General features: G+C 47.1%; 1 protein-coding gene across 1 annotated transcript; it reads right to left on the minus strand.

Moving 5' to 3' along the window:
- Nucleotides 1–3,813: 3,813 nt before the first annotated feature.
- On the minus strand, nucleotides 3,814–23,812 carry TMEM268 (transmembrane protein 268; the record flags this gene model as incomplete). The annotated part of the gene is made up of 8 exons (XM_082657048.1): nucleotides 3,814–5,163; nucleotides 7,942–8,127; nucleotides 9,343–9,423; nucleotides 10,231–10,341; nucleotides 14,743–14,892; nucleotides 15,936–16,043; nucleotides 18,480–18,589; nucleotides 23,704–23,812. 8 exons carry the CDS (start codon nucleotides 23,810–23,812, stop codon nucleotides 4,984–4,986), a joined length of 1,035 nt encoding a protein of 344 aa, XP_082513174.1. The 3' UTR covers nucleotides 3,814–4,983.
- Between the last annotated feature and the right edge of the window lie 1,398 nt (nucleotides 23,813–25,210).

The following is a 25,210-nucleotide window of genomic DNA, read 5'->3' on the forward strand; positions in this document are numbered from 1 at the left end:
GGAAGATACTAAAGGTACTTCCAAATATAAATACTATTCTAAAGAAAAATTCCAAAGGTAGTTTCGGGAGTAGGTGAATGATTCTAGACAAATGTGTGGAAATGCAGGAAGGGATAAAGAGTAATAACAAAGTAATAAATGAAGAATAATAAAAAGTAAACATGTGGATAAACCTAAATGAACACTGACTATACAAAGCATTAATAATAATGTCTGTTGTGGTTTAAAATATAGCAAGAATTGAAATCCATGAGAACAAGACCACCACAGACAGAAAGGTGAAAGAGTTCTAAGGTCTTTGGATTGTCCAGAAAGTGATAGAAGGATCCTCTTATAACAGAATTGAATAAGTGCAGGATGCATGTTGTAATCTAGGGTAACCACTAAGAGAAAAGAATACATACCTCACAAGCTACTAGAAGAGAAATTCTACAAATCACAAAAACTTAATGCAAAAGAAGGCAAAAATAGTACAGAAAAAAGAACACAGAAGGGGAGGACCAATAGTAAGTAAACAGTAAGATGGAACATTTAAGCCCCAAACTATCTAATATATCAGGAAACACACTGGACATAGCATAGTAAATACTCCAGTTAAAAAACGGACTGAATTTTTTTAATCCCACACGTTCACAAGAGGGGCACCCTAAATATAAGGATGCAGATAAGTTGAAGGTAAAGGGATGAACAGATATACTATGTAATCGCCAATCAAAAGAAAGCTAATGTATCAGACAAAGTAGATCTTAAGGCAAAAATCTACTAAAGAGGGATATTTCATAAAGATAAAAGGGTCAAACCATCAGGCAGTTCTAATAATTCTAAATTCGTATGCATGGAATAACAGAGCAAAACTTGTCAGAAGTGAATTAAAATACACGTTCACACAAAAACTTGTACACAGTTGTTCATAGCAGCATTATTCCTAATAGCCAAAAAGTAGATTTGATGAATAACCCAGCTGGATGAATGGATAGACAAAATCTGCTCTATCCGTGCAATGGAATATTATCCAACCGTTAAAAAGGGATACAGTATTGATACATGCTACAATATGGATGATTCTTGAAAACATTATGTTATGTGAAAAAGCCAGACATAAAAGGCCACAAACTGCATGATTCTATTTATGAAATGTCCAGAATGGGAAAATCCAGAGAGAGAAAGTAGACCAGTGATTGTCAGAGGCTGGGGACAGGGAGTAACAGGGTGACTACAAATGGGTAGGGGGATTCTGTGGGGGGAAGATGTGATGAAAATGTTCTAGAATTAAATAGTGGTGATGTTTGTGCAATCTTGTGAATATATATACTAAAACCCACTGAATTTTATACTTTAAAATGGTGGATTTTATGGTATGTTCATTACATCTCAATTTTTTAAACTGTGTAATTAAAAAAAAAAAAAAAAACTTGGTCAAAAGTAAAAGGAGAAACAGAAAATCTACAATCCTAGCTGGAGAGTTTCCTCCCTTGGTCGCTGATAGAACCAACCAACCAAAATCAGTAAGGATATAGATTTGAATACGGTAAGTAAAAACTCACACAAATAGACACAGGTAGAAAACAGTATGCAGCAGCTGAAGAAAAGTCATCATCAGATGATGGAGCCCTTACTATGGACCACACTATGAACCAGGCCTTGTGCTTTGCATGCGTCACCTCAATTCATCTCCCTATTATCACATGCCCCCTTAACAGACGAGGAAGAACAGAGAGGGTGAGCATCTGGCCCAACGTCACCAACCAGCTTGTGCCTAACTTCCCTGCTAGGGAAGCAGAATCTTCCCTAGATTAAAGAATAAAGACTAGAATCTTTATTCACATAAATACACCCCATGGTGCTGGAGTAACTGAGGTCTGACGCAGAATGAATAAACATTAACTGTTAATGAACTACATCATCCACAAAAGCGTAAGTCGGGCACCTACAGCATTTAAGACATAGTGAGAGATAAAAAAATAATAATAATAGCAACAATTTCTTGAGCGCTTACTCAAGTTTGCAACTCACAGTTGTAAGCACTTTACATTTTGTATACCATTTAATCGTCACAATCACCTGCCAGGTGGGCACACTTATCCCCATTCCACACTTGAGGACTGAGACCCGAGGATGGGAAGGACGCGGCCCCGAGGTGGCAGACCTTGGATTTGAATACGTGTGACTCTAGAATCCAAGCCCTCCGCTCCCACTTCACGACACGGCACCAACTTCACCAGCTCCACGCCCGCCATCAACACAGAGCTTTGAAACGGCGCACACGTTCCTTTGTGGAATCTCATCTTCACAGCAACCCTGTGAAGCAGGCAAGACAGAGATCACAGAATTTTCTAAAAGAGGAAACTGAGGCTCAAATGAGAAGAAATGTACCTCATGGGCACACCTGAATGCCCTACCCACTGGGTGACACCACCAGAAACTCTAAAGAGAGGAAAAGGCAGGAAACAACACATCGAGGGTCCTTTAAGGAGGCTGTCAAATGGAGAAACTGCTGTTTGGTCAAAACACACATTTTTATTCTCTGCTATTATACTTACCAGGGTTTTATGGTTGGATGATAAATATGGGCTACTATTGATCACATTCACAGCCCACACTTCCGCTGTGGCAGGTGAGAAAGACAGTGATCGCCTTCACGAATAATTCTCATTGAGCAAAGCGGGCCGCAGCATTTGTCGGCTGACGAGAAACGCCTAAAAGAGCCATTTCCAAGGGCTAGTCTATGTACATGATTTCTCTTCTCTGGCCCAGAGAAAGTGAACAGTCAGATTCATCTCTTACATGGTAAGTCACCCACATAATTACATTTCATGTTCACCAGATTCATTTATAGAGTGAACTGACATTCAGAGAGGTTAACCTAGCCAAGGTCACACTGCTAAGAAGTAGCAGATCTGAAATGAGAATACAGCTCTCCTGCTGGCTAGGCCAGTGTTCCATCCAAAGGGGTATCAGGTCTGGGACACCTCACCTGTGTGGGTCTATAGAACCTTTCTGCATTGTAGATAAAGGCATAACAGAGAGAAAGGCCAAGGGTTAAAATGGAACAGAAAAAGATGGAAATTCCCAGATCTTTGGCTTTGAAAGGGCCATTAAGAATCATCCAATCTACCCACTATACAGATGTGTAGACTGAGGACCAGCCTAAAGTTACATAGCTAAAAGTGGCAGTTCAGGACCAGAACCCCAGTCTGTGACAACTTCATCATTCAACTGAGTACAGAGAGTAATTTGCAAAAGCTACTATAGAGATGACAAAGCACTCAGTCCACAGAATTTTTTTCCTTAGCAAGTCCAGGTCATGCACAAGAAGTACAAGGTGCAGTCTTTGTCCTTGAGGAGCTTATAGTCTAGCTAGAAGAATAGGTATATGCACAGGAAAACAGAATCAATAACATAAAACATGAGTAAAAGCAGCAACTACATCAAGAATTTAAAGGCCGCAGAGTCAGGAATTCCCTGGAGGTCCAGTGGTTAGGACTCGGTGTTTTCACTGCGGTGGCCTCGGTTCAATCCAAGGTCGGGGAACTACGATCCCGCAAGCCACGTGGCGTGGGAAAAAAAAAAAAAGTGAGATGATTTGGATTCATGGATTAAGAGGTAATTTTTAAAAAATAAAAATAAAAAAATAAAGGAGGCAGAGAGTGGCAGGTCTGGCTATGTTGAAAGGCTTCCTGAAGGAGGGGTAAGGAAAGCTGAGCATTAAAGCAGGCATAGGAGGGGGAGGGGCAAGATAGGGGGAGGGGATAAGAGGTACAAATTACCATGTATAAAATAAATAAGCTACAAAGATATATTGTACAACACAGGGAATACAGTCAATATTTTATAATAACTATAAGTGGAGTATAACATGTAAAAATGGTGAATCACTATGTTGTACACCTGAACCTTGTATATATCTTACGTCAACCATACCTCAATTAAAAAAAATTTTTTTTTTACAAAAGCATGCATAGGAGTCCAGCACATACAAAGGAACAGGTATGTCAGTCCAGGAAAAGAGTTTCAACCTACGAAGGATTTTTATGGGCGATGAAGCCAAAATTGCAGATGAAGGCCAGGTCTTAGGTGCTGGGGAGCCTTTAAATGCCAGGCTAGGGCTTTTGGATTTGGGCCTAGGGAACAACGGGTCTTCAAACTTGTTCAGAAGCAGAGCACCCGGCAGCCTCTGAGCTCTTCATGGAATTCCACAAGTGACAGATTACGCTTCACTCCAGGACAGTGTTAGTGTCAAGGAACACACGGCCATTCTCTGTCTGCAGTATGAAACCATCCCACAAGCAAGCATGCTGTGAACAAAATATGTCCTCCAATCAGACAGGATCAGTCTCTTCCAAATATTCCCATTAGCAGTTACAGGCCGTCTGTTTCCTACTCCTCAAGGCCTGTGTGCTAGCATACAAGCCCAAGCGCCATCTTTTTTCAGAAAATGTAGGAAAGAAACAACTTAAAGATGGAGAACATTCTCAGAATTTACTTCTTCACTTCAGATTGGGAAGAGGCTTCTTATAATCTAAGGGGCCCAAGGCGATGCCACAAAGAGCAGTGTCCTCCCTGAGTCTCCATCTGACAAGAAGGGGGTGGGGACAGAAGCATCACCTGAGACCAAGCTTTGGACACACATTCAGTCCAGGCTGGTCATCTTCTCATTTCCTGGGCTCTCCAGACAATGAAAGGGATGTGCGGGTGGCCCTTTCATCCATGCCCACAGTTCTAAGCAGCACAGAAAGTACCTCAGAGTGGGACCATCGGCTTCTGCAAAGGCCAGGGGCCAGTGTGGGATGTTGACAAGCCATTCTCGTGCAGGGTCCTGGAGTGAGCACAATATTCGCAGTGCTGACGTGACTGACAGCCTCAGAGTGCCCCCAGATGCTGCTCTCCTCGCCTAGGGCTCACCGTCGGCCACCTTGGGCTCCTGAGGCCTCCCTGACCTCTCACCTTCAGCGTTGGAAGAAGATGAGTACCTTCGTCCCTAGGTCACCTGGCCAGGAATGGGCAGCACCCTGTGCCCAGGATGTGGGCTTCTATGAGCTGGCAGGGGCATGGAATCCTTGGAGAGTCTGTGTGTCGTGTGCCCAACGCCTGGGGGAGCTGAGAGGTCACCAGGAGCCGGATGTAGTAGCCACCAAACACTGCCAGCAGCTGCTGGGCCATTTCCTGGAAGAGGTAGGGAAGCAGAGTGAGGGCCACAGAAAAGTGTCTAAAGCATGAGGGGTACGCCAAGTGGTCCTTACACCCCTGGACCAGCAGTAATGCTCACTAGGAAGAACCCGGCAAGGCCCTCACCCAGGACAGCTGCAAGATGCCTGAATCTGGTCTGGAACTCCAGCTCTCAAGCTCTGTGGAGCTCCTGCAGCCTCAGTTTCCACATCTCTGAGGTGGTAACCTAACGGCTAATAGGTGATAATAATGTGCACAAAAAAGCTAGGGAGCCTCAAAGCATTAGAGGAATTACCACTGGTTTATACCAGCCAATTGTGCGTGCACACACACACACACACACACACACACACACACACACACACACACACACATTTTTCCAGTTTCAAGTGTCTGTGATTTTGTAAAGTACATGACATCAAGGTAATGCACTTGAAGAAAATCACCAGTAAATGGAGGCATGGTTGGGGGAATACCCCTCTGCCGGCAGGATTCTTCAAGTCATACACAGCAGTACCTGCTGAATTGCTTCAGACAGTACTCCTATATTAAAAGCGCTTATCAAAACTGGATTTAGCACAAAAAGACAAATACGGTATGATTCCACTTATATGAGGCGCAGAGAGCAATAAATTCATAGAGACAGAAAGTAGAATGGTGGTTTTCAGGGGCTGGATAAGGTAAAAGAATTTGTATTCAATGGGTATGCTGTTTCAATTTGGGAAGATGAAAAAGTTCTGGAGGAGGGTGTAGTGATGGTTGCACAACAATGTGAATGCGCTTACTGCTACTGAATCGTACACTTAAAAATAGTTAAGGCGGTGAATTTTATACTATGTATATTTTACTGCAGTGAAAAAAATTAAGAAGTGAAAAAGAGGAAAAAAATTTTTTTAATTCTATTTAATGCATGCTCTTAACACATCTGGTCTCTAAAGTTCCATCCACCTGTCTGGCAGTTGGGATTCCAGCAAAGATGCTCCAGTTTCTTTTGTGTGGCATGGAAGTCTTTCACAGTACTTGTGTCCAGTCTGAATGTAATGAAGTAAAGTGTGGGTTACACCCAGCCTGTTTACGTCAATACAGTTAGGGGTCAAGAATAGGCTTTTAAATCAAAAGGGCCAAATGGGAATGTCAGCTCAGCCACCCTGGGATGGACCCTGAGCAAAGTCACTTCTCCTCGCTTAGCCCACTTCCTCATCAGTAAGACAGAAAATCACAGCACCTTTCTGGTTGAGCTGGAGTGAGGACTAAAAGCACTAATGGATAGAAAGCCCAATACCGGATTCGCAATAAATGGCATCAATATCACTACCATTATCATTATTCAAAAAGTAGAAATTCCACCTAGCTCTGTAGGAGCCGTGTTTCCTTGGAGTTATCCTTTGTGCTAGAAAAATGTTGAAAACGTCAAACAGCCTGCCACTTACTAACTCAGATTGGTCTTCCCGCCCATTTATTCTAAAATTGATAACATAAGAAACAAAGAACTGTGACAAGAAATTGGCCTCCTGAGAATCATAGGACTGGTTTCTGCCTTGGACTTTGCCACATTCTCCCTTGTTCTGCGACCTTCGGTGAGTCAGCTGACCTCTTGGAAGCTTACTTCACCCATCAAGGAAGAAGGGAATATAATCTATACTTCAGAGGATATGCTAAAGAATTTTATGCATGATAAAAACCTGTGAAAATGAAAGAGGTCATTATAACTGTTTCTCCGCCTTTTGCACACACTGGGTTCCTCCTGAAATATGACAGTCTGGCCCACGTTGAGACTTGGGCATTGCTTGTATTTTCCTTTGCTATTTTATAAGGGCAGCTACTTTAAAAACGTGCACACACACTGAGACTTGATATTCATGACAGGAAATTGTATTACTATTTGTTTGAATGAATTTGAAAAAATAATTTAAAAGACCCATCATAGTTCATGAGCTATTTCACATAAACCCAGACATGCATGCACAAGAAAGAACGTGATCTTATCAATCTTTTCAGCTCTTTGAAGAGATTAATATATTTATCATTTTCCCTCATAATGGTCCTATTTGCAGGTCCCCCCACTCCCCATCCATGCAAAAGGGAAAGTCTGGGCTGGTTTGGACCTTTAATCCCCAAATCTATTGGCTAAAAATAAAATGCAACTGCTCTCCTGTATCACACCCTGCCGCAGGTCGCCCCTCACTGCATGTCTCCCAGACAGTGGGTCTGTCCTCATGGTGAGAAGAGGGTTGCACAAGCCGCAAACCACATTACCAGACTTCTGGTCTACTAGCTCTTGACCATACCCAACAGACAGCTTGGGTGGCAGGACCCAACAGAACTCTGGAGCAGGAGGAAATGGAATTCAACAGAGATGCATACAAGATTTAAATATCCAACTGCAATTTAAGGAGATGGATGGAGAGATGATAAATTGATTGATAGATTTAAAAATGATCCAAATATTCATCAACGTGTTTATGGTTAGGTAGGCTATGATCCATCAATATGCAACTACATATCCAATAGAACTACACAAAAGAATACCAAGATATTTTTTAAATGGGGTGAGGGGGCACCCAATAAGTATAAAATGATTCCTCTAAGCTATCTTTTAAAGTGCTGGGGTGAGGAAAAGAATATTGAAAACTGGTAGGCTAGAAGACGTGTATGGTCCCTACCAACCCAGTAAAGGCATGTCCCCAGGAATCTAGAACTTGAGAGCCCCACACGGACTCTATGCAAACACCTGGTTGGGGAGGAGGGGACCTGACTGGCCCAGGTGCCTGTTACCTCCGGCTCAGCCTCAGGAATAAGCTGGCGAAGCTCGGTCTGCATGAGTGGCCTCTCCGTGGGACGAGGACTGCTGGGCAGGAGAGGAGCTTCCTCCAGCAGGTTCTCCGGCCCCTCGGCCACCGTGGGGCTCACCCCAGTCTCCATGACAACACACAGCTGGCTCAATCTGCTTCTCAGCAAGGACTGCAAAGGAAACAGAGAGGGGCTCGGTGGTTAAGTTAGGTGGCTGGAGGATGCCGGGTGGTTCCCTGAGCCGCAGACCCACACAGGATGGATAGACCGTCTACAGACTCAGATGCTGACCTCAGGAGACTCTGGAGAGATCAGATCATTCCTGCAAAAGTATGTTCAGAAGCACTTTTCCTTCCATGCTCTCATTTGCTCCTCAAAGCAGCCTGGGACGTGGGAATCTTTACCCATATGCTGCAGATGAGCAAACTGGAGCTCAAAGGAATTGCCCAAAGCCACACAGGAACCAATGGGTCCGGATCAGGGCTAAGCCACGATCCTGACTTCAAAGCCAACTACAGCACTTGCAGGGGCCCGAAAATGGATCCCAGGGAAGAAGCACAGGGCTCGAGGACAGGCGAGCTGGGCTCCAAACTTGGCATCACCAACCAGCTATGCGGCTTCTCAGAGCCTCAGTTTCCTCCTCTGTGGAACTGGAGCAAACTCTCCCCGTTCCTTCTCAAAACATTCAGGATTTCAAACGAGTGAAAGTCATCTAAATATACGGTATTTTCCTCTGCCAGAATCTTTATTATTGTTGTTGTTATAAATGAAATATATTCTCACTGTTATTCATTATTATTATAGATAAAATTTATATTCACTGTAGAAAATGTGGAAAATGCGACTAGTTAAAAAGGAAAAGAGGACTCCCCTGGTGGCACAGTGGTTAAGAATCCGCCTGCCAATGCAGGGGACATGGGTTCGAGCCCTGGTCCAGGAAGATCCCACATGCCGCGGAGCAACTAAGCCCGTGTGCCACAACTACTGAGCCTGCGCACTAGAGCCCGCAAGCCACAACTACTGAGCCCACGCGCCACAACTACTGAAGTCCAAGCGCCTAGAGCCCATGCTCTGCAACGAGAGAAGCCACCGCAATGAGAAGCCCGCGCACCGCAACGAAGAGTAGCCCCCGCTCGCCACAACAAAGACCCAACGCAGCCAAAAATTAAATATACATAAATAAATAATTCTATTTAAAAAGAAATTCTTTAAAAAGGAAGAGAAAAACAGCCATAATTCCCTAGGCAAAAACAACCATGACTCCACAGAGGTATTCTTCCCTCCAAGTAACTTTTCCTTAGACACTTGTTCCAACGCTGAGGTAATGCAATCTATACAACCTAGCCTCCTGGTTTATTTTTTTGCTTTTCACTTAAGGTATCTCACCTCTTGGCTCGTCTTCATTTCTCGAACATGGTCGGACAAAAACTGCACACAGGTCTCCAGGTCGAAGTAGACAAACCAGAGCTGGGGAGAGAAGCAGCCGTGACTGCTGAGGCCAAAGCCCACCCGACCTTGAACTCTCCATCTCTGAGACGGGCCTCACCTCCTGCCTCCTCGCTGCAGGCTTGCCCTTCTGGGGATGACCAGATTCATCCCGGTCTCCGGCGTGAGCATGCCATTCTGCTCTCTCCCAGAGCCCCCCCGCCCCCTGCACGATGGGGTCTGGTAGACAAGTGGCTTCGTGTGCAGATTTGGAAAATGTCGAACCCTGTGCCCGCTGGGGGCCCACCCGTACCCACACCCTGAGCCCCTCAGCAGCTAAGAATGAGGACGTGGTGCTGAGGAGATTGATCAATCCTCCCAGGCAGACCCCAGCCAGGCTCAGGCGCCCTGGGCCTCAACCAGCCCAGCTGTGTCCCAGACCCACTGTGTGACCTCTCTAGTCACTTCAGATCTCCCCATTGCCTTGGGGCCAAGAAAACAACCATGCCAGGAGGACAAGGCCCTCAGGGTCTGACCTGCCTCCCCAGGGACCTTGTCTGGGTACTGAGGGCTCGAAACAGAGGAGGCCCCATCTCTTTGCTGAATAAATGTTCAATGAGGAATGTGGCTTGGATGGTCGCCGAGCTTCCCTTCCAGCCCCGCCTCGTGGAGGTTCTAGGCTGCTGGTTACCACCCAGAGAGGAGTCTCCAGAAAGAAACACTGGAGCAGAGAGGAAGGAGGGGCTGCCGACGCCATCTCCATTAGCAGACTCCGGGGGACACTGCACAGACTGGGAGAGCCCAGCCCCAAAGTGGGTCCACTGGAGAGGTCACTCCGAGACACAGTACCTGAATCACACTCTGGCAGCCTTCCACCGTGTCTGTCACCCCCAACAGCACCCGGTGTCTCAGGAGGGCTCCGTTGGCAGCCGCCAGCCTCAGATCCGTGTTGGCGTTGGCCTGTAAGACAAACGCCAGCCCCATGGCCCAACCTCCATGCTGCCGGGGAGCTCTTGGGCCTGAGCAATAACCACACACTGTCCCTCCCCGAGACACCACGGGACAATCCTGGTCTCCAAGACACATCCATTGTCTCCCCCATAAAACAGACTGTGGCATTGTTGCGACAATAAATTCAACAGTGTCAGAGAGCTTCGGGTGAAGCCCAGCTCTGCTACTTCCCGGCGGTGTGGCCCTGGACAAATGTGTCCCTTCTGAGTCTTGCTTTCTTCAGTTGTTGAAGAAGGATAAAAAGCATCTCCGGCCCTTAGGAACATGGTGAGATTGAACTGAGATTGTGTGTGTGACGCACTTAACCCGGTGCCTGGGACACAGTCGGGGGCCACACATATCTGAGGGAGGAGGGGGTTGGAGAGCTTTGAGCATCGATCGTGGAAATAAAGCACCTACTTTCCATACTACCTAACCCAGTGACTGGCCCTCGGAGGGGGGCTCTGGGAATCCATCTCCTTCTTTTCCCACCAGAACCAACTGACGCCATGGATGACAAAGTAGGTGCTAAGCAGACCGGGCAGGAGAGGAGAGGAAGGGTGACAGGACCCAAAGCTCTAAGCAGACCGGGCAGGAGAGGAGAGGAAGGGTGACAGGACCCAAAGCTCTATAAGACCCTACAAGGACTTTCAGATGCAATTAGAAGGCAACCCAATCGAGGACAATGGTCCCCAAAACAGGAAGGACCCCTGTAGGGAGCTTCTGAATGTGTGAGAAGGCCCTTACGGTTGTCACAGGCACAGGACAGGCAATGCTGGCATTTAGGGACGAGGACGAGGGATGCTAAACACATGACTTCCACTGTAGGCCACGTCCCATGACAGAGAATTTTGCACGTGGAAGAACTGTCCCCCAGCCTACCTGAACCCTAAATGTCCCACTGGGCACGAGCACATGTGAAAAACTCTCTTCATAATTCTCTGACTGGCCAACCTAATTCCATTTTACATATAAACCTAAAGTGTTTTGTGAACAGGTTTTAAAATACATTGAATTTTCCAGGAATGCCACACCTCGTTTATTGCATTTCGTTTTATTGCGCTTTACAAATACTGCCTTTTTTTTTTTTTTTTAACAAACTGAATGTTTGTGACATCCTGAGTCGAGCAAGTCTATTGACGCCATCTTTCCACTAGCGTTATTTTTTAACTAAGGTATGTGCATTGCTTTTTTTTAGACATAGGGCTTTTACACACTTAATAGACTACAGTTTAGTGTAAACATAACTTTTATATGCACTGGAAAGCCAAAAAATTCATGTGACTCTCTTTACTGTGATATCCGCTTTATAGCAGTGGTCTGGAACCAAACCCACAGTATCTCCAAAGTCTGCCTGTATTATAAAAATCAAGGGGTGATTATATTTTGTTTTGCCTAGAACTTTAGCAAGGGTGTTCACCCTTTCAGAAACCCCTATCACCAAGATTTCAGGTCCTGACTCCATCTCTTAACTACCTATATAACCCTGGGCAAATTAGTCACCATCTCTGCCTCCACACCCTCACGTCCAAATTGGAGATAACACCCCCTAACAATAAGGGTTAGAATAGGGATGAAATGAGTTAATACACGTAGGACACCTGGAAGAATGAACACTCGATATATGTCACCTAGTAATATCTTTATGATGACAATACTCAACTGAAAACACCATGTTTTCCACTGTACCATGTTGGCCACAAACGAATATTTTTAGGAATTTTCAACATACCCTAGTGATGTGTTTTACTCTCTAGGGGATAAAAGACAGAGTCTTGCCTGCCTTCATAAGCCTTCTGATCTTGAAAAAGGCTAATAATGACCCAAACAAGGGGAAAACAAGGCAATGTGTACAAATGCTGAGGCTCTCAAGGATGCTATGTGATGCGGGTAGGACACAAACAGTAAGAGTGACAATGGTCAGGAAGGGGGATCTGCATGGTCCTGAGAGATGAGGGATCCGAGGATAAAGAAGTCCTTGAGCTGAGGCTCAGAGGAAGACCTGAGCAAGGCTGTGTGACCACAGACTAGTTACTTAACCTCTCTGAGCTTTGGTTTCACCACTAGTGAAGAGTAAATAATCATAACAGTTGATACATAGTGAGCATTTATGTAACACCAAGTAAGATTATAAGCACGTTGCATGTATTATTAAGTCATTTAGTTCTCCCAACAATCCTATGAGGGAGCTAAAATTATTATCCCATTGTACAGATGAGAAAACTAAGGCCCTGAGAGGTTAAATAATAAATCACCCCAAGCTGCAGGGCTAGCAAATGGCAGAGGTACCCTGCCTCCTTGTGAGGTTGTTGTTGGGCATGGATATCAGGCCCCAAACACAGAACACATAATAAGTGCTCATTAAACGATGGTCATATGAGAAAGTAAGGATACTGGAGGGGATCAACAAACAGTGATGACAGAAGGGCTATTATGTACCTGGGGCCTCCACGCTGCCCCTACACGTAAAGATCCAGGGTCTTGTTTGTCTCTGTGCCCTGTGCCTGGCACATCTCCTAGGCACTTGCGGAGGCTTCATAAATGCCAGCTGAATAAGGAAGAAAGGGAGGAAGGAGGCAGAGAGCCACAGCAGGCATTCCCTGAACTGCCTCCCTGAAGCACCTGCCAGGTGCCAGATATTTTGCTTGCTCCTGATAAAGCAGGGCACTTTGCTTCTTCCTCCTCCCCAAGAGAAGGTTCTTGCTGCAGAAGCAGCCAGCCCCACTGATTTTTTTATAGGCCAAACACAGGGGCCACGAGAGCTTCAGCAGAGCCCAAGGGCAGCATTATTCTGTCAGCCTCATCGCAAAGCCCGACAAAGATCCTTTCAGAATGATTAAGCCATGAAGCTCCTATTTGTCCCTGTGAGCACAGGCACTAAATGGAACTCATACCCCTGAACCCTGACCACATTTCCCAACATCCCGCCCTCTCCTCCTGAGTGAGGCAAGAGTGGAGTGTTTGCTAAAGATCTCAAAGTCCAGCTCTGTGCCAGGTGCTAGGGGAGCTTCTGAAGCAGCTGGAAAGATAGCGGAGGGGTGGTTGCCAGAATAAGGGTCCCCCAAGGATGTGTAAATCCTACTTCCCAGAACCTGTGAATTTGTTACTTGGCACAGAAAAATTAAGGGTGTAGATGGAATTAATGTTGCTAATTAGTTAGCCTTAAAATGGGAAGATTGTCCCAGATTATCTAGACAGCCCAATGTAATCACAGGGGGCCTTGAAAGTAGAAGAGGGAGACAGAAGACTCAGAGTCAAGAATGCGAGAAGGACTCAACCCACCACTGCTGGCTTTGAAGATGGAGGAAGGGGCCATGAGCCAAGGAACGCAGGTGGCCTCCAGGAGCTGGAAAAGACAAGGAAAGATTCCCCCCCTAGAGGCTCCAGAAAGGAGGCAGCCCAGCCCCGTCAAACTTTTAAACTACAGAACTGTAACACAACACATTTCGGTTGTTTTAAGCCACTACATTTATGGTTATCTGTTACAGCCACAGAACACCAATAGAGTTGGGTATTGACTGAGAATGTGGCTTGGAATCTGAGCCTCCTGGCCTTGAATTCGAGCTCTGCTATTTATTAGCAGCATGACCTTGGACTACTTCTTGGGCCTTTCGGAGCCTCGGGTTCCTCACCTGCAAAATGAACGTAAAAGCCTCCACCCAGAGGTTTACTGGGGGGTTTAATGAGTTAATGGATGTAAAGCATTTAGTAGATGACCTACCACATATGAAGTGCTCAACAGTAACAAAAGACAGATGTTGAAGAAGCAGAAGACAATTAGCAAACCATACATTAAGCCAGGGGCTATCGATCTCCTTTGTGAATGAGATCAGGAATCAGAGGGTTCAGGCTTTGAACCTCCACTCTGCCACTCAGAGTGGGATTGGGACAAGTTACCTAAACTCCCTGATCACCCACCCACTCTCTGCCTCAGAGGTCGTTACTGGGGTTAAATGAGACACAACTGTCAACCAAGCACCAGGTAGAGTCCATCCACCTCTCCCCAGGTACCCCATGCTGTGAGGTGGGTCCAGGAAACACCCTCGCTCACAGGGCCGTGGCGAGCACCCAGGCAGAGGAGGTGCATGGAAGGGCTCAGTCGCCTCAAAGTGTCATCCTCCCCGCTCCCAGACTCTCTCAAAACACAGCCTGCTTCCAGAAAAACAACCCACAGGCATCAGAGAGAAAAACAGGAAGGATTTAATCACACGTGTGATTTGATTTCTTTTAGTCACTGGGCACATGGGCCAGGGTGAATTTTCATGGTTGGGGAAATTCTTTGAAGCAGGTAAAAGAAAAATCTGACTTGGGATTATCCTGTCCACACAGCCTTTCTGGAGGGAGCATGGCTGGAGTCCCCGGATGTCTTACCTTCCTCTGGTGTCTCTCGAAAATGAGCACAAGAGTCAGGGTCAGGCTCATGGCAGCCAGGGTCACGAGCAGCACACCCACCCAGTGGTTCCCCAGGGCGAACATCTGGCTGGTGGAGTAGATGTTGGCCCATACCACCACGTAGAACACCTGCAAGAAGCCATCAGCAACACCAGTCCTCAAACGAAGCCGCTCCATTCCAAGGGACACCCTCTGGCCACTTCTGACGCCCTCCATGGATGCGCGAGCTCACAAGGCCAGTCAGAGACTGATGGGGGCGGGAGATTGGGGTGGTCTGTGGGAATGGGCCCTTGTTCTTTGTTCAAAAGCAAAGGGAGAGGCAAGGGGTTAGAATAGCCACTCCAAATCCTTGCTTACTCTGAATTCAAATAAAACAGAAAAGGGAGGGGGGGCTTGGGAGTGAGATAAATTTGAATCAGAAGCCCACGTTCATCCTTCAACAGCTAGGTGGCCTTAGACAAGTTGTAACAACTCTCTGGGCCTCAGTTTCCTCATCCGTAAAATGGGGATAATAATACCTACTTCACAGTGTTGTTATAAGGGTTAATAAGATAACCTATGTAACAGCCTAGCACTTCTTAGGAAATCAGTAACTGCCAGTGGCCATCCCTTCCCCTCCCAGAAGCAGGACATGGGAGTCAAGAGTGCTTTTTGACCATTTATACATGCAGAGGAGTGGCAGGTCACAGTGGTTAAGAGCACAGATGCAGAAACCAGAGTGCCCGGGTTCCAACACTGGCTGCGCCATATTCTGTCTGCCTGTGTGTGTTTACGTACATATATAGGAGTATACATATGTTTATATGTATACACACACACATATGTGACTAGAGCCGAAATAGACCAATCTGTTGAACAGATGGGGAAACCAAGTGCCAGAGAGGAGGAAAGCCCTGACAAAGCCAGACACTGAGCCCAGAGCCTCAGTGGTGGGTCTACAGATTCCCAATCCCCCAGCTCTGGCCTTAATAAACCCTGCCTCCCATCCTCTGCATGGGGAGCTGGTTACAACTCTCCCCCATGAATCTCCTCTTACACCAAACCCAGGTCCAGGTGTACTGCTCTCTCCCAGGCAGCCCAGCCACCAGCCCCCAAACCCGTGACCCACACCAACAGGCTCCAGGGCACTGCGCCGAATTTAGCAGTGCCTCAGAGGCCTCCCTCGCTCTCACCACAGCGAAGGCCAGCCGCATAGGCCTCGAGTTGTAGATGATGTATCTTCTCACTTGGGGCTCCAAGAGGGCACTCTCAGCCAGGCTCCTGTACTGCTCAGCCGGGACCTGCTTGGCCACCCAAGGGAAAGAGACCTGTCAGCCACAGAGAACCACACCCCACTCCTTCCCACCAGCAGGGGTGTTGTGGCCAGTTCACGTGGCTATCACGTGGAAGGGGGATGAGGTGCATTCCTGGCTGCCCCCAAAGGCAGAATGGGGAGCATGGAGCACGGCGTGGCAATCACAGGGTGCAGCTTCCAGCTCAGAGAAGGACAGGCACCACTGGGGAGGTGGGACAGCTCGAGATCCAGGAGGACATCCAGGAGAGGGATCCCTGTAGCCCAAGGCTCAGCACCTCACAGCAGATCCAGGATAGCCTAATGGTTAAGGTGCAGGCCATGGAGTCAGCCAGCCATCAATAATAAAATAATAAAATTTTTAAAAATAAATAAATAAGATAAAATGAGGATAATCAAAGTACAACTTGTAGAGGTGACAGGCATATTAAATAAGATAATACATATACAATATTTACAATAAATATACGTATAGTATGTAGACACATATTATCTGGACATCTTTGGGGGCCTCTGTTCTCTTACTTAGATAGATATGTGTGTCTAAGTGTATGTGTACACAAGCCCGGTGCTGGTTCCGTAGTGAACACTTGATACACAAGTGTTATTCTCAAACTGTACCATCAATAACTATTAATACAGTCCAAGATACTGAAAATTCACATCTTCCTGCCCAAACAAAAAATGTCATAGAGCAAAGGTCCTATGAGAATGGATTGCTTAAGAACACAGAATTGAATCATTAGAGATATTTAGGAACATGGTAGAACAAGATGTAAACTGTTCATCAGTTAAGAAAACCCAATCTGAAGACAACTGTTTAAGAAAAATGTTCTTTTGTACAAAGGCTGAAAGGAAGCGTGGGAAGCAAAACCAGCTCATGTGCTGATGTGGGGCTAGTACTCTCAACTTGGAAAGTTTCCCTTTAATGGTGATAAAATGTTGTTTTAAACCATAATGCAATTCTGTTTTAAAGGAGTTAACTCTCAAGTCTTCAAGGTAAAATTAGCAATGTAGCTTCCTCAGCCATAAATAATCCTCCCTGGGCAGTGAAGATGAAGGCCTAATCATGCTGGAGGATTTGAGAAGAGCAAGAACCACACCTGTGGGAACTTAATAGCAATACCACAATTTATTGAACATTTACTATGTGCCAGGGCCAGTGCAAGTGTTCCTCGAGCACTACTTCTCTTAATCCATACAAAAACCCTGTGTAATAGGTATTAATATTGCCCTCGTTTTACAGATGATGAGACTGTGGCTCAGAGAGGTTAAGTCACCTGCCTAAAGTCACCCAGGCAGTAAGCAGCTGAGCTGGATCTGCATCCAGGTCTAGGAACCCCCGTGAAGCCTATGCCTCGAATCACTATGCTTGAAGGTACTGCATTATCATCTAATGAATTCACGCACCCTTCCCTTTGCAGAAGCAGTTCCTTCTCCTAAAATGCCCTTCCTCCTGTCCACCCAGCAAACTCCTTTTTTTCCTTCAAGAGCCCAGGTCAAGTATCTGCTCCTCTGCAAAGCTTTTGTTAGAATGAATAAAGGAAATCTCATTTATACTGGAGTTGGGAAGGCCAGAAGGAGGTGCTCTCATGCCCTACCACTCATTGTCATCCGCAGACTCCAAACGCGAAGAGAATCACCTTGCATCTCCAACAGGAAGAAGGTCGGTTTCTGCCTTTTACTACCTCAGCAGGAGGAAGATTTTCTCCTCGCCTGGCAATAGCCCAGCCAACCAGAGGCTGTCACAACTCAGCCAATGAAAAGCCACTACACTTGGAACCCCCAGTTTCCCCCACTGGCCTCCTTGTTTACAAGAGCCCCTCCCAACTTCTCTTTAACCTCTATAAAACAACAGTCCTTTCCTTCGTTTCTCCAGACTTGCCCAGTTTTTACTATAGCATGCCTGTCCCGAATTGCAACTTTCTGCTATTACCGAATAAACCCATTTTGCCAGTATAATAACGGGCTGCTTTAGTTATAAGGCGGACACTTTCATAACCACTGCTCCCTGAGCTGAGTTTATCACTTTCTCCTGTGAGTGTCTTCAATGTCTTGTGCATCCCTCTACTGCAGCACTTATACCATACTGTTCTGCTTTACCTGACGCATGTCTATCTCACCCACTGGGCTCTGTGAGCAGTGTGACACCAGGCACGGGGACCTAGTCACCTCTGTAGTACTCAGTGACCGCCTAAGTGGCCAGCACAGGGTGGACACCCCAAAACACACATCTGTTAAGTTAATTAATTGGAAGGAGAGGACATCTTCCTTATATTCCCTACCATGTTGAGCACAGGGTAGGTGTTTAATAAAAATGTTGTGAATAATTGGATGATAGAATAGATAGACGGACAGACAGGTGGATGGATGGATGGACGGATGGAAGAAAAAGCACTAAGGACTCCATAAAGTCAGCGCTCACCTGAATGCCCCAGGTCTGCAGTTGTTCTTCGGCGGCTCCCAGATCGAAGGAGATGGGTGCACAGGTATTGTCAATCCGGAGAACTGTGAGGACCTGGCCGTTGTGGAGCTCTGAAAGCAGACCAGGAGCTTCATCGGGCTGAGCAATAAGGACTTTGGGTGAGCCCAGACCTTGACGGCATCACCTCCTCTGGCCTTGAGAACATTCTCATGGCGAGGAGGGACTTGCCATCCTCCAACTCCTACGGGAGAAGGACTGGACTTGACTGGAAAGCTCCCAGGAGACAGAACTGAGGCCGGAGGCTTTTAGGACATTATTTGAGACCATCAAAGGAAGAACTTCTCAAGAATGTGAGCTCTGTCCACACAAAGTCTGGGAGGTAGTGGGCTCCCCCTCACAAGGGATATTTAAACAGAGATTGAACAACTAATTACACTGAGGAGATGATCCAGCAGACATTTATTCGAGGATGGCAAAGGAAGTGCAACCAAACAACTTACATCCCTGGTGGGCTCGGAGTCTAAGTAAGAGGTAACAATGTGGTAGGCACAACAGTGAACCCCCAAGGATGTCCCCACCCTAACCCCCAGAACCTGTGAGTACGTTATCTTACACGGCAAAGGAGAATGGGGGTTGCAGGTGAACTTAATGGTATTAATCAGCTGGCCTGAAATAGGGAGATTATCCTAGATTATCTGGGTGGGCCCACTGTAATCACAAGGATCCTCAAAAGTGGAAGAGAGGGAATTCCCTGGCGGTCCAGTGGTTAGGACTCCACACTTTCACTGCTGAGGGCACAGGTTCGATCCCTGGTTAGGGAACTAAGATCCCGCATGCCACTCAGCGCAGCAAAAAAAAAAAAAAAAAAGTGGAAGAGGGAGGCAGCAGAAGAGCCAGGAGGGATGTGACTACGGAAGAAAGGTACAGAGAGATGGAACATTACTGGCTTTAAAATGGCGGAAGGCGACTTCCCTGGTGGTCCAATAGTTAAGAATCCGCCTTCCAATGCAGGGGACGCAGGTTCGATCCCTGGTCGGGGAACTAAGATCCCACATGCCACGGGGCAACTAAGCCCAAGTGCTCTAGAGCCCGCGCGCCACGACTAGAGAGAAGCCCGTGTGCCGCCCGCACGCTGCAACTAAAACCCGACGCAGCCAAGTAAATAAATAAATATAAAATTTAAAAAAACAAATGGCGGAAGGCTTCAGCAGCCAAGGACTGTGGGTGGCCTTTAGATGCTGGAAAAGAAAAGGAAACAGATTCTCCGCTGGAGCTTCCTAAAGGAATGCAGCCTTGCTGACCAGGGCTGTCAGGCTGTGAGCCGACAGTCTGGCCAGTGTCAGACTTCTAACCTACAGAACTGTAAGAGAAGAACTGCATTTGCTAAGCCACTGTTAGTGGCACCTGTTACAACAGTCACAGAAAACTAATCTGCTGACTTACAGGCAAGCCCTCCCCCGTGTCTCTGCACTCGCTCAACATTTTAAAAGCATATATCGAGTGAAGTCATACCTCAAAAACACACATCATCTCAGGCTTGTCACAATGGCTATCAAATTTATTCGAGGATGCCCTGCAGGGCTGCAATGAAGCCAGACCAGGAGACCCGAGGGAGGCCAGCTACAGTGAAATCCCCTCGGGTCCAGGGAGGAAGGGCAGCAGAAAGAAGCCAAACCAACTTCCCTTCTGAGTAGAGAAACTCTGAACAGAAGGACCGAGATCTCCTTCCATCACGTATGAGGCCCAGGGAGACACCAGAGAGCAGCCAGGGCAGCTGCTGCAGGGTAGTCCAGCCCTGAGATTCTAGGATCCCAGCGTTCAGCCACGCAGGGCTGGGAGCTGAATATTTCAGCACGTTTTCTGTAGCTGTTGCTCAGAAAAGGAGGCAGGACTGAAGGGATTAAACCATGAACGTGTTACCTGCTGGCTCAGGGCCCAGCTCGGGGTTAATCCCTGAGTCTTAAAGCAAAATGACTAGCTCTACCTTCCTGGGAATCCCTGGCCCACCCAAACGCTCCTCTAACCCCTCACCCCGTCCATCCCTGGGCGCTGCCACCTGGGCCAACAAAATCTCTCCCAGCTCCGTGCACCCCTTGGTATCTTCACCACAACCCTAGGCCAGGCTCCCTTCACCTCTCCCTGTACCTGCCGTAGTCTCCTAACTGGTTTCTCCAACCTGCTCTTCCTCTTACGATGCATTCACACAGCAGCCAGAGCACAGATCAGATTAATACAAATTCTCTGAGTAAAACTTTCAAGAGCCTCCCAGTCCTCTGGCAAAAACCAACCTCCTTACCAAGCTCCCCCGGCCCTTCGAAGAACTAGCCTCCTGCCAAGCTCACCTTGAAGCCTCAGCCTCACTCTGTGTCTTGCCACCCCAGCCTCCTTAGCCCCTTGGACATGTAGTGTTCTCTCCCACCCCAGGGCCTTTGTGCATGCTCTTCCGGCTCTCTCCACACATCCACCTAGCCTCACTCCGTTATATCCAAGTCATCATTTGTGTTCCAGCTTATTAATCCCTTGCCCAGGAAGTCTTCCCTGACATTCTAAACTCGTAGCAGATCAAATCTGTCTGATAAACCTGCCCATAACTACATGCTCTCCTCCTTTATGCTTATTGAAGATGAGCACATGTGTATGCAATTACTTGATTAAAGTCCACTGTCTCCATCAGACTATATACTCCCACATTGGTTTTGCACATCACTGAATCCCCTGAGCTGGGTTCAGTGCCAGGTGTACAGTAGGCACTAAATAAATGCTTCCTGTGTAAATGAGGTGGGGAAAGCACAAGCTAGATGCTTTGGGGTTCAAATGGTAACTCAGCCTCTCACTAACAGAGCACCTTGAAGAAACAATTTAATCCCTGGCCATCCCCTTAGAGGATGATTATATCCACTGTGGAGGATTTTGCAAATAATTAAGATGATGAAAATTAAGCGCTTGGTGCAAAATGGGTACTGAATGACTGGCTGCTACTGTTGTCATAATTTAAAAGCCAGCTTGTCAAAGCTCCTAAGTTACCATAAAGGCACACCAGTTTAGCTGTGTTGGTTTTTACCTTCCCACACCTTGTTCCAGAAAGGATTTAAAGTGGCTTCATAAAATAAAATATGAAAAGATAAAATTAGATTTAAAAATAAGCAAATGAGGGAAAACAGACAAAAAGAAGATCAAGACCAAAATAAAACGGAACAATAAAATGCGATAAGAATAGCTTCCAGGGACTGATCCCATCCTATGCACCAGGCACGGGCTTAGGCTCACAGTCGTGATTCCATTTAATCCTCCAAGACTCCTAGAAGGTGGAAAACCATTACAATGGAAAAGGAAACTGAACCTCGGAAAGGAGAACCAGCTTGCCTGGTGGTACCAGGGGAAATGAAAGTAAGAAGAGAAGAAGTGAAGAGAAAGGGTAGCATACAAAATGCAGGCAGTCATGCTGTGCGGAGCCTCAGACTAGCCCTCCACTGCACAGCACAGAGCAGAAAACACACACTGAGCTGGATCCCAGGCATGGAGGTTGTGAACCACTCCCCTAGCCTGGCTCTTTGCACTATGAGGACAGTGTTTGCCTGAGCAATGTGAGGACTTTTCATAGTGTCTCTGTTTCCCTTTCAAACCATGAGTTCCTGGATTCTTGGTAATAATCTCTCTCATCTGCTCCTCAACGTGAGAACTGCAAGTCCTCCACTTAGAAATACTTGTTTTTACACCTAGGCTAAGAAAAAGGATCTAAAAAGCTACCAAAGAAGCGCGCGCGCGCGTGTGTGTGTGTGTGTGTGTGTGTGTGTGTGTGTGTGTGTGTGTGTGTCTACAGGGAGCTATTTCCTATAAAGGGGCAAGAACTGGCTTGCCAAAAACCAGTAGAGCTATATCTTCAAAGAGCTGAAGGTAAATTATTCCATTCCATTTCATTCTACTGGTATGTGTGTATGTGAACTGCTTTCCTAATAACAGTAGTCATAAAAGGAACCCTTGTTTTTAAGTTTTAAATCATCTAAGAAACAAGCCACAATGCAAAATGCCATCTCCCCTTGCCTATGCCCAGCCACTCATTCATTCATTCATTCATTCATTCAACAAAATACTTATTGAGCATCTACTATGAGCAAAGGGCTTCCCTGGTGGTGCAGTGGTTAAAAATCCGCCTGCCAATGCAGGGGACACGGGTTCGAGCCCTGGTCTGGGAAGATCCCACATGCCGCGGAGCAACTAAGCCCGTGCGCCGCAACTACTGAGCCAGCGCTCCAGAACCCGTGAGCCACAACTCCTGAAGCCCGGGTGCCGAAAACCCGTGCTCTGCAACAAGAGAAGCCACTGCAATGAGAAGGCCGCACACTGCAACAAAGAGTAGCCTCCGCTCACCGCAACTAGAGAAAGCCTGCACACAGCAACAAAGGCCCAATGCCGTGAAAAATAAATAAATAAAATAAATAATAATAAAATTTTAAAAATAATAATACTATGGGCCAAGCCATGTGCTAAGTACTATAGACACAGTGATGAACAAAGCAAAACAGGGACCCTGCACTCGTGGAGCTTACATTCTAGTGAGGAAACTGGACATTCAACACTTTATTACACAGGTAATTATTTAATTACAGACTGGTAATTGCTATAGGGAGAAACAGGAATATATCAGAGGGTCCCGGCTTAGGCTGGGCCATCAGGAGAGGATTCCCCATTGAAGGGATATCTGAACTTAGCTCTGAAGGATGGATGGAAATTAAGCAGGGAAAAGGAGGCAGGGAAAGGGCATAACACACAGCAGGGACAGCAGGTGCAAAGGTCCTGGGGCAGGGCAGCATGGCAGGAACAGAGAACAGGGGCAGCAAGAGCCATTTAGGCAGGCCTGGCAAGCTGGAGAATGATAGATCTTCATGCTGAGCCTAATGGGAAACACTGAAACAGAAAGCGATTTGGTTGGCTGTGCATTTTAAAAAATCTCTCTGAGACACCATGCAGAGAACAGAAGAGGCAAGGAGGAAAGGTGCTAGAAAGCTACAGCAGGGATCCTGGCAGAGGGCAATCTAAGGAGTTGGTGACAGAGAGAAGAAGTAGAAATGACAGAAAGTGGCCTGGAAACACATCCCCAAATGCCCACCCTTATCTAAAGACACTTTTGTGCCCCTCCGCTCCCCTCTCCTCAATCATACTATGTGAGTCCAGTTCAGCATCCTGGGGGGATAGGGGAGGAAGGAATTAAGGGTCATGATCCTACCTTGCTCCCAGCCAGGAGGGCTCCCGCCAGGCAGGGCGCTCCACCCAGGGGAGGAGGTGGGCAAGGGGCCAGCCGCCCCGCCGGGGTCCATCTGCGGTTCACACGCCATAGCAGAGCCAGCAGGATTTCTGCTTCCCCTTCTCAGAGCTGTGGTGCATCCTGGAGCAGCCAGCTCAGCTTCGCCTGCCTTCAGAAAACAACATCACAAGAAAGAACTTCAGGCCTGATCCTGCTCCTCAGGCTCTCAAGGCCAAAGCCATCACCAAACCAGTGAGAGCCACCCAGAGTCTTCCCTTGGACTGTGAACTTGCTGATCGTGCTGAGGAACGTTCTCAGAGGGAGTGAGGGGCAAGGGCTAAAACCCTTCAAGGCCTTGGCTGAGACCTCCTCTGCTCTGGGATCTTCTCCAGCTCAGACACATCGAGGGACCCACAGAGAACTCACGAGCTGACCAGGCCGCACTCCCAGGCATCTGGGATTTCCCTTCCTGACTGAGTACAGGATAGGTATATTCATCATGGGGAGCCGTGTTTATACAAAGCAGCAAAACGTTATGAAAAGAAAAGAGCAAGGATTTTAGCACCAAAAGACCTAGATTTGAACCTTCACTCAGCCCTCACATGCTCTGGGACATTCACTGTCAGGTACTTAACTCCCTGAGCCGTTCTGACCTCATCTGTAAAATGGGTTCAGGGAGGCCTATCTGGCATATCTGCTGTGGGGGTAACATAAGGAAACATAAGTATGGCATCCAGTACCCTGCTCATCATAAGGCCCATTTCCTCACAGGTTTTTCCCATTTAACAGGGCCAAAGATGTGACATGACCTGCCCAAGGTGGGATGGCTGGGAGCTGTGGAGACAGGAGATGGACCAGGCTATCCCGCTGCAGAATACAAGCCCCTCATGCCCATGCCCCTGAACCTCAGCACCCAGGTCTGGCTATCGCTGAGCCTCCTCCTTAAACCGCCTTAAAAAAGACTGCGTCGGGCTTCCCTGGTGGCGCAGTGGTTGAGAGTCTGCCTGCCGATGCAGGGGACACGGGTTTGTGCCCCAGTCTGGGAAGATCCCACATGACGCGGAGCGGCTGGGCCCGTGAGCCATGGCCACTGGACCTGCGCGTCCGGAGCCTGTGCTCCGCAACGGGAGAGGCCACAAAAGTGAGAGGCTCGCATACCACAAAAAAAAAAAAAAAAAAAAGACTGGGTAGAGGGAGACTGCATTTCCCAGGTGTGATCTAGTAACAAGCTCCAGTTGGCATCTGAACTGCCAAGCTGTGGGATGGCAGGGACCACCTCCCCTTACCTAGCCCAAGCCTGGCGCACAGCAGGCACTCCCAAATATCACTGAGTACCGGTCAGTCATATCACCCCTTAATTCCTCCCTCTTATCTTGTACCCCCCAAGAGGCATGAAAGCAACAACAGCCCAAGGATGTCTGCCCTGCACCTGGCAATAACTGAGGCCCTTTGCTGCCTCACCTGATTATATCCTAGGCCCAGGAGACAA

This window comes from Grampus griseus (assembly GCF_964374135.1).
Source record: "Grampus griseus genome assembly, chromosome: 6".
Taxonomy (NCBI): Eukaryota; Metazoa; Chordata; class Mammalia; order Artiodactyla; family Delphinidae; genus Grampus; species Grampus griseus.